Genomic DNA, 16,756 nt, shown 5'->3' on the forward strand with positions numbered 1-16,756 from the left:
GAAAAAGTCCTGCGGGAGGTGTAGAGAGGGTGGTAGCGGGTAGGCACAAGGAAAGGAAGGCACAAGGAGCATCAGACGGGGCTGAACAGCCAAGCCTATCCAGTTAAAGTGAAGCGGCCCATCAAACTGTACCATCTCGGACGGACCTGAGGCTGAATCTGGTCGCATTTTGAAGTTGCTGCCTTTAGTTTGGGAAGGAGGTAGGTAGTGAGCTAAAGAACTAAAATCCTTCTGGCTTTCTTTGCTTTTAAACAGTGGACTTTGGAAAATACGATAGAACCCAGGTCAGATTTTTCTGAAGTGTGAATAGCGTCATCGTTATGAGTTTCATGGCTAATATATTTTATTTTACAAACCGTCTGACCTTCCGTACTGGAGGTGATAATACTCGTTTTTATAGGTGAGGTAACTTAACAGTTGGATGTGAAATGGAGAGACACTGATACTACTACTGTGGAGTCATCCCCACCTTCCCAGGCATTCACAGGACCCGCAATAGCCACCAAGAGAATCTTAGACCTTATCCTAGAACTCCTTGGGACAAAATCTCAGGCCATCAGGGCCAGGAGTCCATGTATTCAAAACAAGCTCCCTATTTAATTCCAAGTTGTATAGAATGCCATCTGTACGATCTTAATAATACACCAACTTTTACAGGAATACAACCACTGTGCTAATGAGAAGAAAATTAGCCTTCATGGAACCAGAACATTGAACCAAAAATTATTCACCATTTTGGATTATTGCTTCAGTGGCCCTGTGACTCATGGTATTTGGGTGTGAACACACACGCACCACAAAGGTCACATTCCTGGTGAGTCTCCTAACATGTGAAAGCACTTGAGTACTACATTGTAATAAAGTTAATCATACATATTATTTAATTGTAATTTCATCCCTTTCATTTCTTTTTTTCCTTTTTCCCCCTTTCATTTCTACTTTGCATTAATGTTGAGAAATTGAGCTAATTTTAAAATATGTGTTGGGGCTGGGTATGGTGGCAAACTCCTGAAATCCAAGCACTCTGAGTCAGAAGCATAGTTTCTCAATCTTCTCTCCCAAGGGAGATGTAAAAACAAAACACCTTGTCACAAAATGACAACATTTGCACTGAGATTTCATTAAGCATGTTCATGTAACACCACACAGAATATGGCATTTTGGAATAAAATGTGTTGAGGCAAAAATACAATGGGGTTACATAAAATATTAACATGATTATTAGGAGTACCACAATTTGTTTTGGAAATAGCTGCCTATAAGTACTTGGTAATATTGTTTCCAGCTTCCTACCTGAAAACTGTGCTAGAGGCAATGGATGTGGAGTCTAGTGAAAAAAGAAGAGAGGCAGGCACAAACTCCTTCTCAGTTCAGGAAACAATCAGTTTGCAAAGTACATTGACTTTAGAGTACATGGAGAGAATGAATCTGGCATTACTAGAGTTTTACTTCTGGTCTTTTTCTAGAGTTCAAATAAATGGAACTCTCCAATACTCAAAGGAGGAATGGACCTGAAACTTTCTAGTTACATTTGTAACAAATTTTCCTCACCAAAAGCAAATATTTAAATACAATTAAGTATTGGTAATGCAGTTGATAGACAGTTGAATATTGAAATACAGTTACATCTTTTAAAATAAATCTAAAATTTAGGATGCATGGGTGTTTTGCCTGTATGTATGTCTGTGAACCATATGCATTCCTGGTACCTGCAGATGCAAGGAGGGAGTTACAGATGGTTGGGAGTTGCTGTGTGAGTGCTGGGAATTGAACCGGGGGACCTCTGCAACAGTGAGTGCTGATTACCTTGGAGTCATTCTCCAGCCCCCAAATTGTTATTTCTTAATTTCTCTCTCTAGATCTGACCACTGCCTCATTTTAATCATTTTATTGTCACTATAATACACACACACACAAACACACACACACACACACACACACACACACACACACACACACACACACACACGTCACCAAGAGCATTTACATGGAGCTAGAAACTCTCAAGTCTCAGTAAACCCTGCAATCATTAGGAACGTGATTAAATGAGTACCGTGCCTCCCCACCTCAGAAACTTTGATTCCCTAGGACTAGGCTGAGGCAATACAAACAATGACTTCTGTTACAGTGCTGTTGAGCACTGCAAACACTAATCTGAATACTGCTTTAATGACACAAGCACGCCCTGGCAGTTCCCTCTCTGTCTTCCAGCTTTGTAATGTTTCCCTCACCCCTTCTCCTACTCCAGTTCCGTCAGCCTTCGAGCCTTGGCTCAAGTTACAACTCCTGAATCCTAGATAGCCCTGGCCTGACTATGCCAGGCAGAGAGAGTTGAGCTCCCACAGCAGTAGTCATTTGATGAAACTTCTGGAATATTACATTCTACTAGTATATTATGATTATAACTCTGATATTTCAAGTGAAACAACAGAAACTTAAATATTTTAGAATTTTTTTTTCATTTTGAAATTTGGGATTCGGAAGTCCAGTTTTTAGTTCAGTTTCAACACTGATTTTAGTAACTGTTATAACTTAAACACCTATAAAACTTCATAAACTCATGGGAAGGATTTCAGTACAAATACAATTAACAAATAAGTTAAATGATCAACTATGCAACCAGATTCACCAATTTGTGTGAGAGGCTTTGTAGCAATTTTGTTCAAACTCAGTAGTTACTTTTTCCTTGACTAATCAATTCTTAGGAGTTATTCATAAACTATTGCATTTAAACATATTTTTGTAATAGGTAATATGTTCATAAGGTACAATATTAAACATGAAAAAAATGAAATCTTCCTCAAAACTGTTTTGTTAGTCTTCAGCTCTCTCTCCTACAGACAACCACACCTGGACATTTAAAGCAAGATTCTGAACCACTGTGTACTTAAATATCACATTGAATGAGGAAGCACATAGTTCTCCCATACCATATCACCTCCCATTCATCAGCCTTATTTGATTAGAATTTCACTAGGGACTATAGGAATCATGAATATGAGGGCAGCAAGAGTTATTCCTACTAGTTACATAACCTCTTCACTTATGATTTTTTTTAAGTTTTTTAACCTTCTATTTTTATTTTTTGTGAAATGATGTTCTGCTTACCTGTATGTCTGTATACCGTGTGTGTTGGATCCTGTGAAACCGGAGTTACAGACAGTTGTGCACTGCCATGTAGGTTCTGGGAATTGAACCTAGATCCTCTGGAAGAGCAAACAGTGCTCTTAACATGAGCCATCTGTCCAACCCCCTGACTTCAGATTTTTAAAGAGCTCTACAATAGCTACGGTTGCAATGAAGTCTGGGTCTGGGTTGGCATCAGGATCTAACACTACCCGGAGGCACTGGCTTTGGCCTTTGGCAGGCTAAACAGTAGCTGCCTCCTTCTCTTATTCTGACACTTCTATAATTGTAAAAGATCAAAAGCAATGGTTCTGTGTTAGATAAACATCAAATTTAGTGACTGTATTATTTTACTCTTCCACCAGTAATACATGGAAGTTCATTTTGGCATATATATTTGCAAATACTTTATATTTTGCCTTTTATTTTACACATTCTAGTGGTGGCATACTAGTATCTTACTGTGGCTTTAATTTACATGATTAGTAATGTTAAGCACATTTTTATATTTTTATTAGCTATTCAGATGCTGCTATTGAAAATACTACTCTTGATAAAAGAATATTCATTCTGTTAGTCATTTGATAAATATATTTAGGGTGCTAATCAATACCTGCCATGTTAGCAAGGTGAGTGTATTAAATTAAGGTAGCTCTAATTGCTAACTAAACCCTGTAGTTTAGTAATTTAACATGGTAGTGTATTTTTGCTCATAGTAAAGCCCTAGTCTCTAGTCCTTGGGACCTGCTTTCCTATCTAAATGAATGAGGGGCTGTCCCCTTCTGTCTTGTGGCTTCACATCCCTCAAGACTTGTGACCATCTGTACTTAACCAGAAACAGCAATAAAGGAACAAATGAGGATAAAAATCTCGTCATGGATAAACCTCACATGGCTGAGCAAGACAGCTCAGGCAGTGAAGGTGCTTGCCTCCAAGACTGATGACTTGAGTTTGATTCCTGGAGTGCACGTGGTGGAAGAAAAGAACCAGTTCTCACAGGTTGTCCTCTGCCTAGCACCTGTGTGCTGGGATATGTGCACACACACAAATATATAAATGTAAAAATATTAAGATAATTTGTTCTGTACATCTACTGATGTCCCACTGAGACTAAATTATCACAGGCACTCCCTAGCTGTTATGAGGTCTGAGAAATAGAATTCCTATTGGGTGGCAATTTCTCATAATTCTACTCCAAAAGGGGAAGTACATATTTTTGATAGACGTACAACTGTGGCAAATATTTTAGCCTTATTGTTGATATGTGAATGTTCATTTTTTATTTTTATTTTTATTTTATTTTTTATTGTTTTTTGAGACAGGGTTTCTCTGTGTAGCTTTGCGCCTTTCCTGAAACTCACTTTGGAGATCAGGCTGGCCTCGAACTCACAGAGATCTGCCTGCCTCTGCCTCCCGAGTGCTGGGATTAAATGTTCATTTTTAAACAAAGGTAACATGCTGGATATGAACTGTAAAACTTTTATCATAAAATGTAAACTTTATGGAGGCAAGAATTTTTATCTGTTTCATGTACTGCTAAAGCCCCAGTGAGTAGAATGGTGTTTGGCATAACAACACTATTATGAACTTAAATATTTATCAAATATAAAGTGTTTGCAAATATACATACACAAATGAACTTCCATGTATTACTGGTAAAAGAGTAAAATGATACAATCACTTTGGAAAGTGTATGGCAGTTTTACTACAACTAAGCACACATTGCTTATGACAAGTCAGTTTGACTCCAAGGTTTACATAAAAGAGGAATGAGTGTACATATCCACAAAACACAGAATTTTTATGACAACTCTATTTGTAATAACCCAAACTTGTTAAGAATTCCACAATGGATGAAAGATAAAATGAATTGTGGTAATTCATATGATAAATTATAGGAATAATGAACCAGTATGTTGAAGAAAGAAGCCGAGTATAATATATCATATAGTGTATGATCCAATTCACATGAAATTTGAGGAAAAACAAAATTAACCAACCTTTATAAAAGTAGCTATTTCTGGCAAGGTATAGACTGGCGGATCAGAAATTTTTGTGCTATAATCTGAGTATATATATCTTGATATGATATTGGCATCATGCAGTTGTGAAGAAGTACCAAGAAGTATACTTATAATTGGTGCAATATATATATAATATATAATATATATATGTATATTATATATTATATATTATAGGTTACTTCTTATTTAAAAAAAAGATGAAGGGCAGATTGGACTGCCATAGTTTACACAATGATATCCTAATAGTGCATTTATCACTTGCAATAAATTTATTCTGAGATTATATATAAAAAGGAACAGAAAAAAACCTGAAGTATATTTATAGAAAAAACATCTGAAATACACAGGAATGCATTGTAGACTAGTCACTAGGTTTAACTATATATTTAATAGGAAAAATAGTATGGAAGGTGCAAAGTATATGTATTTTCAAAATACGTTTTTCAAAAAGTATATAATTACTGGTAAGAGATGCTGTTACATGACTTTAATTCCAACACTTGGGAGACAAAAGCAAGAAGATTTCTGATTTTAAGGCCAGCCTAGTCTGGTCTACATAGTGAGTTCTAGGTCATCCAGAGCTACACAGTGATACTGTCTCATCCCACCCCACCCCACCCCCAAAAGGGGAGCAAATTACTAATTCTTTTGATTATGGAAACTGAAACTTAAATGAGAACTTACTGAAGTTCCTGCTATCAACTACACATTATTCCTGAAAGTTAAAGAGAAGGTTTGCTTGAGCAAGGTGCAACATTCCTTTTGTAAAGCAGCCTCCTGCAAACCTTGGTTTTTGAAAACAGCTTCTACAGTGTACATCTTGAAAGTAAGCATTGAATGCAATTGTGGAACATGATGCCTGGAAGACCAATCTAGAAATTGACAACAAATATCTTATTGTATTTTTAATGACAAACTTCCAGAATCTGACGATTAAACAAAGATCATACTTTTGGAAAAAACAGAAATTTAGATTTATTCTTATGACAGGGACACTCATCTGAAACACATATTTAGCATACTTTTAATTTGTTACTTAGTTGCTCACGTGCTTATCTCTTTCCTTCATGCTCCAACATCTATCTTACTCTTTTTACTTGCTCTATGCACTCAGACACTTTAAATTCTCCTAGAGACCTCTTCTTGGACTCCCATTCTACTTACTTGACACACAGTTATCTTGAAACTCTCCTTCATTGCTCTTTTCTGTGCAGTAAAACTTCAATGATCCTCAATGGCTTAGACTACTCTCCCTTGTTTGATGAAGCACATAATCCAGTACCCTAAAGAAGAGTAGATGGGAGTTAAAAAATTCAAGACCATGCAAGCTTAATGATACATTTACTTCAGCTTCTTGCCTGACTACATTTTGTCTGGGCACAGAATTCTAGGTTGGGAATAATGTTTCCTCCTAAGTGAAAGAGTTCACTTTCATTGCCTTTCAGAATTCAGTGTTGTTCTCAAGTCCATAAAGGCCATTTTTGTGTAACTTGTTTCTTCTTCCCCCTTTGAGATCATTTAGTAGCTTAAGTCTATCAGCCTGAATATAATAATGTGGTGGTTTGAATGAGAATGGTCTTCATACTCTCATATATTTGTATACTTGATCCCCAGTTGGTGGAATTGTTTGGGAAGGATTAGCGGATGTGACCTTATTGGAGCAGGTGTAAAAACCCACACCATTTCCAGTTAGTGCTCTCTCTCTCTCTCTCTCCTCCCTGCCTCCTCCTGCTTGTGGATCGTATGTAAGCTCTCTGATAGTGCTGCAGTGCCATTCCTGCCTGCCTGCTGCCATGTTCCCTACAGTGATGTCCATGGACTCTAACCCTCTGGAACCATGAGCCCAAAATTAAATGCTTTGGTTATTAAAGTTGCCTTGGTCATGTTATTTTATCACAGAAATTCAAAAATATCTAAGACAAATAATACACTAAAAATGAAAACTATCTGCTGTACTAGGCAATTTATAAGACCTTTAAGAGACTAATGTGCCAGTTTTAGGAATTTTCCATTTCTTATCTGTCCTGCTTAGTTTTATCTCAACTTGACACAAACTAGTCATCTGGGAAGAAGATGCATCCGGAAGAAATAACGCATCCAGAAGACTGGCCCATAGGCAACTCCATCAGGTGTTTTCTTGATTAAGGACTGGTGTAGGAGGGCCCAGCCTACTGTGGGTGGTACCATCCCTGGAAGGTGGTCCTGGATTATAGAAGTAGGCTGAGCAAGCCATGGGGTTCCTCTATGACTTCTGCTTCAGTTCCTGCCTTGAATTCCTTCCTGAACTTCCCTAGTGATAGAGTGTGACTTGAGAGTCCTCAGATGAAATAAACCTTTTCCTCTCCAACTTGCTTTTCATTAAGGATGTTTTATAACAGCAACAGAAACCCTAAGACAGTATTCTTTCTGTTATCATATTGGGAAGCCACTAAACAGATGGAGTATTTCATTCTGAAATAGTTTTCTTTTTTATAACATTCCTGCCTTCATGCTCTATTTTCTGAAATTTGTGCAACTTTTTTACATTAAGATTCACAATGCTAGCTGGAATCCCAGCACTTGGGTGGCAGAGGCAGGTAGATTTATGAGTTTGAGGCCAACCTGGTATACAGAGCAAGTTCCAGGACAGCCAGAGCTACAGAGAAACCCTGCCTCAAGGAAAAAAAAATTCAGAATATTCAGAATGCTAAATTTGTGTTCTATTTTTCCAATAGTTCTTTTTGGTTCTCATTTCATGGATGTAGTATACTCCCCTGCATGGAATATTATTTTAACTGGACAAAGATATATGTGTTATATTTGTTTATGCTACAGAATATTACTTTAGCTGTGTAAAAGTGTGTTGCTTTTGCTTATGCTGCATTTGCTTAATTATATAAAGATGTGCTGCATTTGCTTCACCTTGCCTGCCTAAGGCACCTGACCGGTCTAATAAAGAGATGAACTGCCAATAGCTAGGCAGAGAAAGGATAGGTGAGGCTGGTAGGAAGAGAGAATAAGTAGGAGAAATCTAGGCTGGAGAAGAGGAGAGGGAGAGGGACATGCCTGAGGCAAGAAGACAGGCAGCCACCAGCCAGCCAGCCATAAAAAGCAGTGAAAGATATACAGAAGGAAAGAAAAGTAAAAAGCCCCAACGCAAAAGGTAGATAAAAAGAAACCGGTTAATTTAAAAGAGTTAGACAGAAATGAGCCTAAGCTAGGCCCAGCATTCAAAAGTAATAAGAAGTCTCAGTATCATGATTTGGGAGCTGGTTGGTGGCCTAAAAGAAAAACCCTGAAAAATGTCTGCTGTAAATCAAACAGTGAAGGGGAAGATGAATAGGAATCTCACTCACACAACTTAAGTAAAACATAGCTCTATGAACAGATGAAGATAGGTTTTTTTCTATATCCCAGAATCTAATCAATATTTATATGTATAATTCAGCTATTATTTGACTTAAGAGGGCTTACTGGGAAATGTTATCATTTTTACTATTTTCTACAGAGAAAATTTTTTCCAGTTTCAAATAACCCTGGACTTTTGAATTATAACCTGTTTTTATGTTAAAAAAAAGCCTGTTATGATTAAAAAAAAAAAAAGACACCAGCCCATGTGCTGCTGTTCAACAGGCAAATCAAGAAAATATGGTATGCATACACAGTGGAGTTTTATTTAGCCCTAAGAAGATTGACTATTATCAATATTTACTAAGTGAGTCTATCATGGATGCCTGGAACTTAAATACATAATACTCCAATGGGAGTGTTCATATACCTAAAAAAAAATCAGTTGGAAGTCCAGCCTGCATTTAAGAGGACAATTAATCAACAGCTGTCCTCAATGAGAGATATACCAAAGAATTTGTGGGTTCTCTACAGCTATATCACTTTTTAGCCAGAAGAAAGATCTCTTTGCCCTTGGTTGTTCTGGTCTCTAAAATAAAAATGAGAAAGTAACTCAAAAACAAAACAAAACAAAACATAACAAAATAAAACAAAACACATTTTCAGTCTCTGAAATTGAGATTTGTCTCACAGTCAATGTCAATCCAACTGACTGCTGGAGTGACTTTGCTTCTTAGTGTTACATAGAATGATGGTGCACGTTAGTAATGTGCTCATGCTGTAAAAGCTTGTTGCGGCTCTGCAGTAGCCAAAAAGCTCAGCTATTTCTGAAGAAAAGACTGGAGCTGTGGTGGAGACATCCAACGGAATGCAGGATAAGAATGAAAAATAATTCTATACCCTGCTGTGATAACCAGAACACGCTGCTAAATGAAAAAGGATGGAGGGAAAATGTCAGTCAGATGTGCCTGTTTATATGTAAGATGGGTATATACATATTTATGTATACATATAAATATTCTTATGTATTCAAAACTGAAAATGAGACAAAAAGGTTTAACTGTATTAAAAAGGTATTTAGCAAGCTATGGAAAGTGAAAGAATAAAGTAGAAGGAACAAGAATAAAAAGCCAATTTTTCAGAATATTAAAAAAATAAGAAAAGAAAAAAGAAAAACCCTGGTATACTCTCCTATGTTCCTGAGAATATCCTATATTTTTTGGCTGTTTTATGTTCAGTTTTCATGTTAGAGTTTCCTCAAATGTCTGGTGATTATTAGTTGTCAGTGTATATTGAGTTCAAGTGACTATAAGCTGTATATGAATGAGTGGAGTTTGTAGACTTTGGGTCTCACTGTAGCAAATAGTCAAGCGCAAAGTTATTTTTCACTGTTCATCTTTTCTGGATGGGTTGGGCAGGTCTGGGTATATAAGCCCATAATAGCCAGAGAGAGAATGTATGCAGGACCCTGATGTTCTTAACACTGGCATCCTCAGTTGCCTTTCTTCAACATAGCATGTCACTACCTTTGTTACTGTCATTCAGTTCTCAGTTTTGTTTGATTCAGTTTCTCAGGAAAATAAGCCTTCTGTATTTTGCTAGGAAGTTAGTTGCCTGGCTAAAAATAAGCAAAAATATACGTTCAAAAATTTCCCTTGCTTTCAATTTTGCTTCTCACCTCCACTTCAAAGGTACTTCTCCCTTGAGCCTTTCAATAGTCTGGAAAGCAGCACTTGCCTTCTAAATTTGTAGACCTTTTCTTTTTAATACACATTTATTTTTGTTATTTTTAAATTGTGTTTGTGTATGTGCACAAAAGGACACTGGATTCCTTGGAGACGACAGTCTTCTACCAATATGACCTTATAGCTTGACTTTCATGATTGTACCTTTAATAAACTAATGGTCTGACAGAATAAAAGAGCTCTGGTAACATAAATAAGGGAGCAATAACTATATCAAGAACCCAAATTCCTTTATTCATTGAAGGCTACTATTAATGTTGGCCCTACCCAATGAATTTCACTTGAGATGGGTGGAGAACTGAACACAGGTCCTCTGCTAGAGTACCCTTGCCATGGGGCCATCTCTCTAGCCCCTTACAGACCTTTTCTGCCATGGAAACCAAATGATTGAGCTTAGCTGCCAGAACACTGTTGCCTGTACATTTTTAATAGGTAAAAGAGCAATACAGCAACCTTTTCCTCCATGAAGAACATACGCACTTTAAAAGCCCACAAATAAGGAACAAGAAAACCCAACTACTTCTATGTACAACCCAACTACTTCTATGTACAAAACAGCAGCATTGTGAGAATTAGAAATGATGTAATTGTTCATGAGGGTTGTTATTTTGGCTCAGTATCATGTGTCTCGAATAAAGTCTCTGTTCTGCTCAACTGGGCCCACTCTTCAACCCTGCAACAATTCTAACTTTGAGGCAATTATGCACAAACTTCCCTTCCTATTAGCCAAGTATTTATATGACATCAAACCAAACACAGTGCCAACAGCATATTCACAGGGCTGCCAGATAACATAGAAGCCAGTGAAATCTGATTTTCCGATAACTGTGTTTTAGTATATGTCCATTATGTCATCATTTCTATGGCATTCAAATTTATTTGGGTGTCCTATATATTTTCCTCCCATTCCTTCCTTTAATAAGTTGAAAAAATTCTGTGCTAGATGCCTCATTTTTATTTGCTAATTTGGCAACCTGGCATATTTAAGGAAACATATATTAAGTAAATGTGATCAACAAAGTAAAGTTGTGTTCAAAGAAGGAAATTTGGCTCTGAATCTTAGCTTCAAGCCGCTATGAAGTCATCTTCACTTCAAGGAATCTAGGGTCTAACATGTAACACACTTTATTAAATTTTCCCATGAAATTTATTGGGTGGGACCAACATTAGTAGTAGCCTTCAATGAATAAAGGGATTTGGATTCTTGATTAGTTATTGTCCCCTTATTTATGTTACCAGAGTTCTTTTACTCTGTCAAACCATTACTTCATTAAAGGTACAATCATGAAAGTCAATAGGGTCTTATTGGTAGAAGATTGTTATATCCTTGCACCGTTTCTGGAATATTCACAAAAGGAAGTTGTTGTTATTGGACGAATGCCCAATAAATTGTGAAACAATTGGTGATAGATTGCCAAGTCCTGTTGCACAACATAGATGGGGATGTAATATTTGGTATATGCTTAGCAGGTAATCTAAGCATTACTGTCTACCCCAAAACAGAAATACTAAAGTCTACCTACTCCTTATTTTACTAACTTCTGGGTCCTGCTTTTATCTAACCAGACACATCACTTTAGTTGTGTTTCCTAGGAATTCCTTCAATCTTGTTAGGCCAAGAAAGATCTTGATCTACTGAAAGACTACTGGTTAAATATGATCTAACTCCCCAAGCAATCCTAGGAATTCTCCTGTCTCATTCCAGTCATCTAAGTTTTTTCACATAACTTGCCCCAATTTGCATCAACATATAATCCTAGGCAGTCTTTCTGCTATGCTATTATTTTTATTATTTTAGTTAATTAGTTATATATCTATTATTTTATCTCAAATCAGGCATTTATTTTCTACATCTCATCGACATGATCTGGTCATTTCTCTTAGCTTCTGGGAGATGGTAGGCAGTAAGCGTTAGTTCCCTGAGGTCTCCTTGTCTTGTCTCTCTTCTTGGTATTACTCTTATGTATTTTTTTTTTTAATTTTTACTGTTGCACCCAGTTGAAAAAGACCAGCCAATTACATACAATTGTTACACTAGGTAGCATGGACTAAACACTGTTTAAAGATGTCAAAGATATGTATCTTCCTTCTGGAAACAAGTTAGCACATAAGAAATAGTCACTGTTAACCATTTTAGCTCAATTTCCTGAAGTTCAGCTGGTGGACTGGTATGTCAATGGCTTGCACAAAGAATTGTCATGAGGTCCAAGATGTTTATCCACTTTCAGGACTTTCCTATACATCACAGCCATCTGTACAAAATATTTCTGATCCATATTTTCATGTGCAAGTGCTATGTGAAATTAGCACATTTAACCTTTTCTGTATATGAGTACTACCTATGACATTTGTTAGGGTACATCTCTACATGAATCTTCACTATACTTGGATGATTGCCCTATTCATCTTATTTAAGGTCCTCCATCACAGGCCATTTTTAAACAGTTAAAGGACCAGTGTATAGGTAAGGGTTTAGACTCACTTAAGGTGACCAAAGAGGGCAGAAACAACTTGGGGCAATGTATATAGGCTCACATATTAAAAACAAATTTCTTATGTGTCACAATCATTTTGCATTCCCAATGTGTGAATTAGAGTAGGCACTCCTATTTATTACTGAATAGACAACTCAACTTCTAAGAGAAGGCACTGTGCCAACACTGAGGTCAAAAGCAGAATGTCATCTTATTATATATGCATCAGTATGCAGACAACACAAGTCATTTCTAAGGTCTTAATTGCTCCAAATCTCCTCTAATACTGAAACATTATTTTTATTACAGGGAAATTTTTAGGTAGGTACATGATAGGAGTCACAGTAGCAAATTCCCCTGGATTGGACCTACCTGTTGAGAGCCAGGCCAATCTAAGGCTCTCAAATACCCGACAAAAGAACAAAAGGAACACTGTTTCTGTGTCCTTGCCCAGACGCAGACTTGGCAGGGTCTGGTCTGATGTCAGGTCCAGGGTCTCTAAGGAATTAAGGTTTCAGTTCCTGGGAACCTGACTTTTCCTCCTGTAGAGACTGGAGTTGTCAATCCCAAGGTGCTTGGTCTGTGATGGACTTGAGAGATCCTGTGTTCTCTTTATGTGCTTTTGCTTGATTAGCTTCCTGCTGACTGTGTCCCACTTCTCCCCTTGCATAGAGTATACAAGGTGCTGAATTTCTCAATAAACTTGCTTGCGTGAGCCATTAGCTTGTGCAAGACCTCCTGATCCCAAATTTCCCTGTTTTCTTTATTATTTCTCACCCCAGCTTCTCTCTCTTGTGAACCTATCACTGAAGAACAACCTGCTTGTCTTCCTCCAGAGTATGGCTTCTTCCTTTTTTTAGGAAACAGATGAGATTATGACATGATTATGGATGTCTATCCCTCAAGGTATCTAGAGTGCTTCAACAAAATACCACTATCATTAAGAAAAACATTTTGAATAATGTCACCTAGTTAAGAAACCCTGTTATTTTACTTTGAGACCTATATTCATATATATATATATATATATATATATATATATATATTTTATTCTTTAAATATGGTATAATTTTCCTTGATCCTACTTGTAGTGAAGACATTTAACCAGAAGCCCACACATGGGAAATATGAGAGTGGTAAATTCATTCCAACACCCAAGCCTCTGGCATACAAGAATAAGCAACAGCTTAAGGCTTTTATTTTGTACACTTTGGATTAATATTCAGAAACAAATGTGCTTTCAAATTTGGGTCCTGATGGAATGAGACCTTTTCTTCAAGAGTTTCTTTTCTTCTTTACTTAAAATATACTTTATCCTTAAGACAGGACAAATCTAGTTTAGCACTTTACTCTCTTAAAATCTGCTAAATTTTACAGAATTATTAGTTTTAATTTTTACTTATTTTTGTACTCAATTATGGATAATATAAAAAAGCAAAACTAAAATGAAGATAAATACTATTAATAACCTGTTTTCTGATTCCATTTAGGTGCTCAGTCAGGATCACACATACATTTTACTATTTTAGGGTATGTAAAAAGATTTAACAGTCCTATCCATTTTCTTTATGATGATACCTGTTTTGACTCAAACAAACATAGCAGGAAACATTTACAAGGACATATACCAAACTTATTCAGCCAAAAAAAAAAAAAAAAAAAAAGAAAGAAAGAAAACTTACCTACTTAAAAAACCATACTGAGCCGGGCAGTGATGGTGCACACCTTTAATCCCAGCACTCAGGAGGCAGAGGCAGGTAGATCTCTGTGAGTTCAAGGCCAGCCTGGTCTACAGAGCTAGCTCCAGGATAGGAGCAGGATAGGCTTTTACACAGAGAAACCTTGTCTTGAAAAAAACGAAACCAAAAAAACTATACTGCTAATAAAACTCTTAATTGCAGATCAGGATAGTTTCATGGGAAGTTTCTTTAAAATTAGAGGATTTCTGAAATGTTTACAATGGATGCAAACATAAACTTCTGTTCCAGGAAATTAATACAGGTAAAATATTTTAACCCTTTTACAATTAATACTGAAAACACTGCTTCTGGTGAAAGTTGATTCTTTCCATAATTTGAATGTTTATTTGCTCTTGAAAAAAGTCTTGATACCAAGATTTAAGAAACACATTCCTTACAGAAGTCTGTTTAAATCTAGGGTATGATCTTATAGGCCAAATTAGCCAGAGTCTGGTGGAGGCCATGATTCAGTGTTCATGAAGTAATTGGAGACAGCTTTACTAGGCTTGGAGTAGGGTAGGCTAGGTTTAAAATCATTTCCCGCCTTCCCCCTAAATACAACAAACAAGAACCCTTAAAAGGTGTCATATGAATATATCAATTCTTTGTATAATTATTTCAGTTAATTCAATTTCCTCCCTAAAAATAATTTCTGAGAGGGCATGCACATTTTCTTTAGTTGGATGACAAGACCTTTGAGTCATTAAGTAGTAGGTAGTATTTTAGCTTGTCAGGAAATATTAATTGGTTGAGAAGGCATCAGTTTTCCAAATATAGGGTGTGTGATTTTGTAGCACTTAAATTTTTTTGGCTTTATTTACATATTGAGTGTTCTGCCTGCATGTACGTATGTGTACCACATGCATTCCTGGTACTCAGGTTAGTCAGAAGAGTGTTGGATCCTCTGAACTGGAGTTACAGTTTTAAGCCACATTGTGGCTGCTGGGAATTGAACCTGAGCCTCTGCAATAACAAGTGCCCTTAACTTATGAGCTAAGTCTCTAGCTCCCTGTACCCTTTTCTAAATAAGCAACACTAGTATCAAAGCAAATGCTTACTGTTATCATGAAGCAGTTAGGAGTTTGTTAACTGCCTTCTGGAGATCAGTAGTAGGAAACAGTGTAAAAATATTCAGTGCAGGCTGTTTCTTTAACTCCCTTTGTCAGGCAGTCACAGAGACAAGAAAAAATGTCAGAGTCAGAGAAATGATTTACATATCCACGTTTGGAAAGGGCTCTACTCAATGTTCGCATTAGCTGTTTGGTGGCAAACTGTAGTGTTCCTGTAGAGTAGCATGATGTCTAGAGAGCTGGCTGGGACCTTTAAAGGGCTTTTGAAAAGGAAGGACCCCACAAGAGGCTAGAGGGGGCCATTCAGGAATTGGTTCTAGTTCAGGGACACAACGGGAGAGTCCTAGATCTGTCCCTTGAGGTTTGTGGACTGGATTGTTTTGTTCTAAGAGTTCAGCCTGATACAACCAAGAGTTGAGATCTAAAGGTTTCAAGTTTTAGAATATTTTAAAAGGTCCTTAACCTGGCAGGAAAGACTCTCAAGAGGTGTTAGGTTGGGCATCATGGAGTCTTCTTCTTCAGAGAAATCCCATCATTTTTTCTTCTTCACTTTCTGACTCTGTTAAGTGATCAGGAGATGAAATTTTGGGACCCATTAGAATAGTGGTTCTCAACCTGTGGGTAGCAACCCCTTTGGAAAATCCCTATCTCCCAAAATATTTACATTATGATTTATAACAATAGCAAATTTACAGTTATGAAGTAGCAATGAAAATAAGTTTATGGTGTGTGTGGTGGGGTCACCACAAAATGAGGAACTGTATTAAAGGGTCTCACATTAGGATGGTTGAAAACCACTGTTTTTTTTAGAACAAAATAGAACAGAACCAGAAAAAGGTGACAATTTAAGGCAGAAGAACGCAGACCTTCAACACTGGTAAATAGAAATTAAAAAAAAAATCTTTTCATGAATTTTAATTTGTCTCTCTGTCCATTGTACATATACGGTATGCTTCAGGCCCACACTGTGCAGTCCTTGAAGATTATGCTGTGCACTATTCACTCACAAGGAAGATATGTTAGTCCTCAGGACCAGTTCAATGTGGTCACTTACCATGAACTTCCCTCACATCTGGCTCAAGAAGAGTTCTCAGTTAGGCAAGCTGATTCTCAGTGGTCTCAACTGGTAGTGATATAATGGAGAAACACTTTGTGTACTTGGTTTTGTTGATATGACAATATATCTTCTTGGTAATTAAAGATCATTAGTTGTCTTGGTTGTCTGCCAGTGGAGATACTGTGCAGTAGTTA

General features: G+C 36.9%; 1 protein-coding gene across 1 annotated transcript; it reads right to left on the reverse strand.

The window, feature by feature from the left end:
- Positions 1 to 15,151: 15,151 nt before the first annotated feature.
- Dcaf16 (DDB1 and CUL4 associated factor 16) lies at positions 15,152 to 16,171 on the reverse strand. Its single transcript, XM_059275916.1, is given in 5 exon segments — positions 15,152 to 15,565; positions 15,567 to 15,720; positions 15,723 to 15,938; positions 15,941 to 16,038; positions 16,040 to 16,171. Coding segments are annotated over 5 exon segments (597 nt in total). The 5' UTR covers positions 16,102 to 16,171; the 3' UTR covers positions 15,152 to 15,498.
- Positions 16,172 to 16,756: the final 585 nt, after the last annotated feature.

This window comes from Peromyscus eremicus, chromosome 10 (assembly GCF_949786415.1).
Source record: "Peromyscus eremicus chromosome 10, PerEre_H2_v1, whole genome shotgun sequence".
Lineage (NCBI taxonomy): Eukaryota > Metazoa > Chordata > Mammalia > Rodentia > Cricetidae > Peromyscus > Peromyscus eremicus.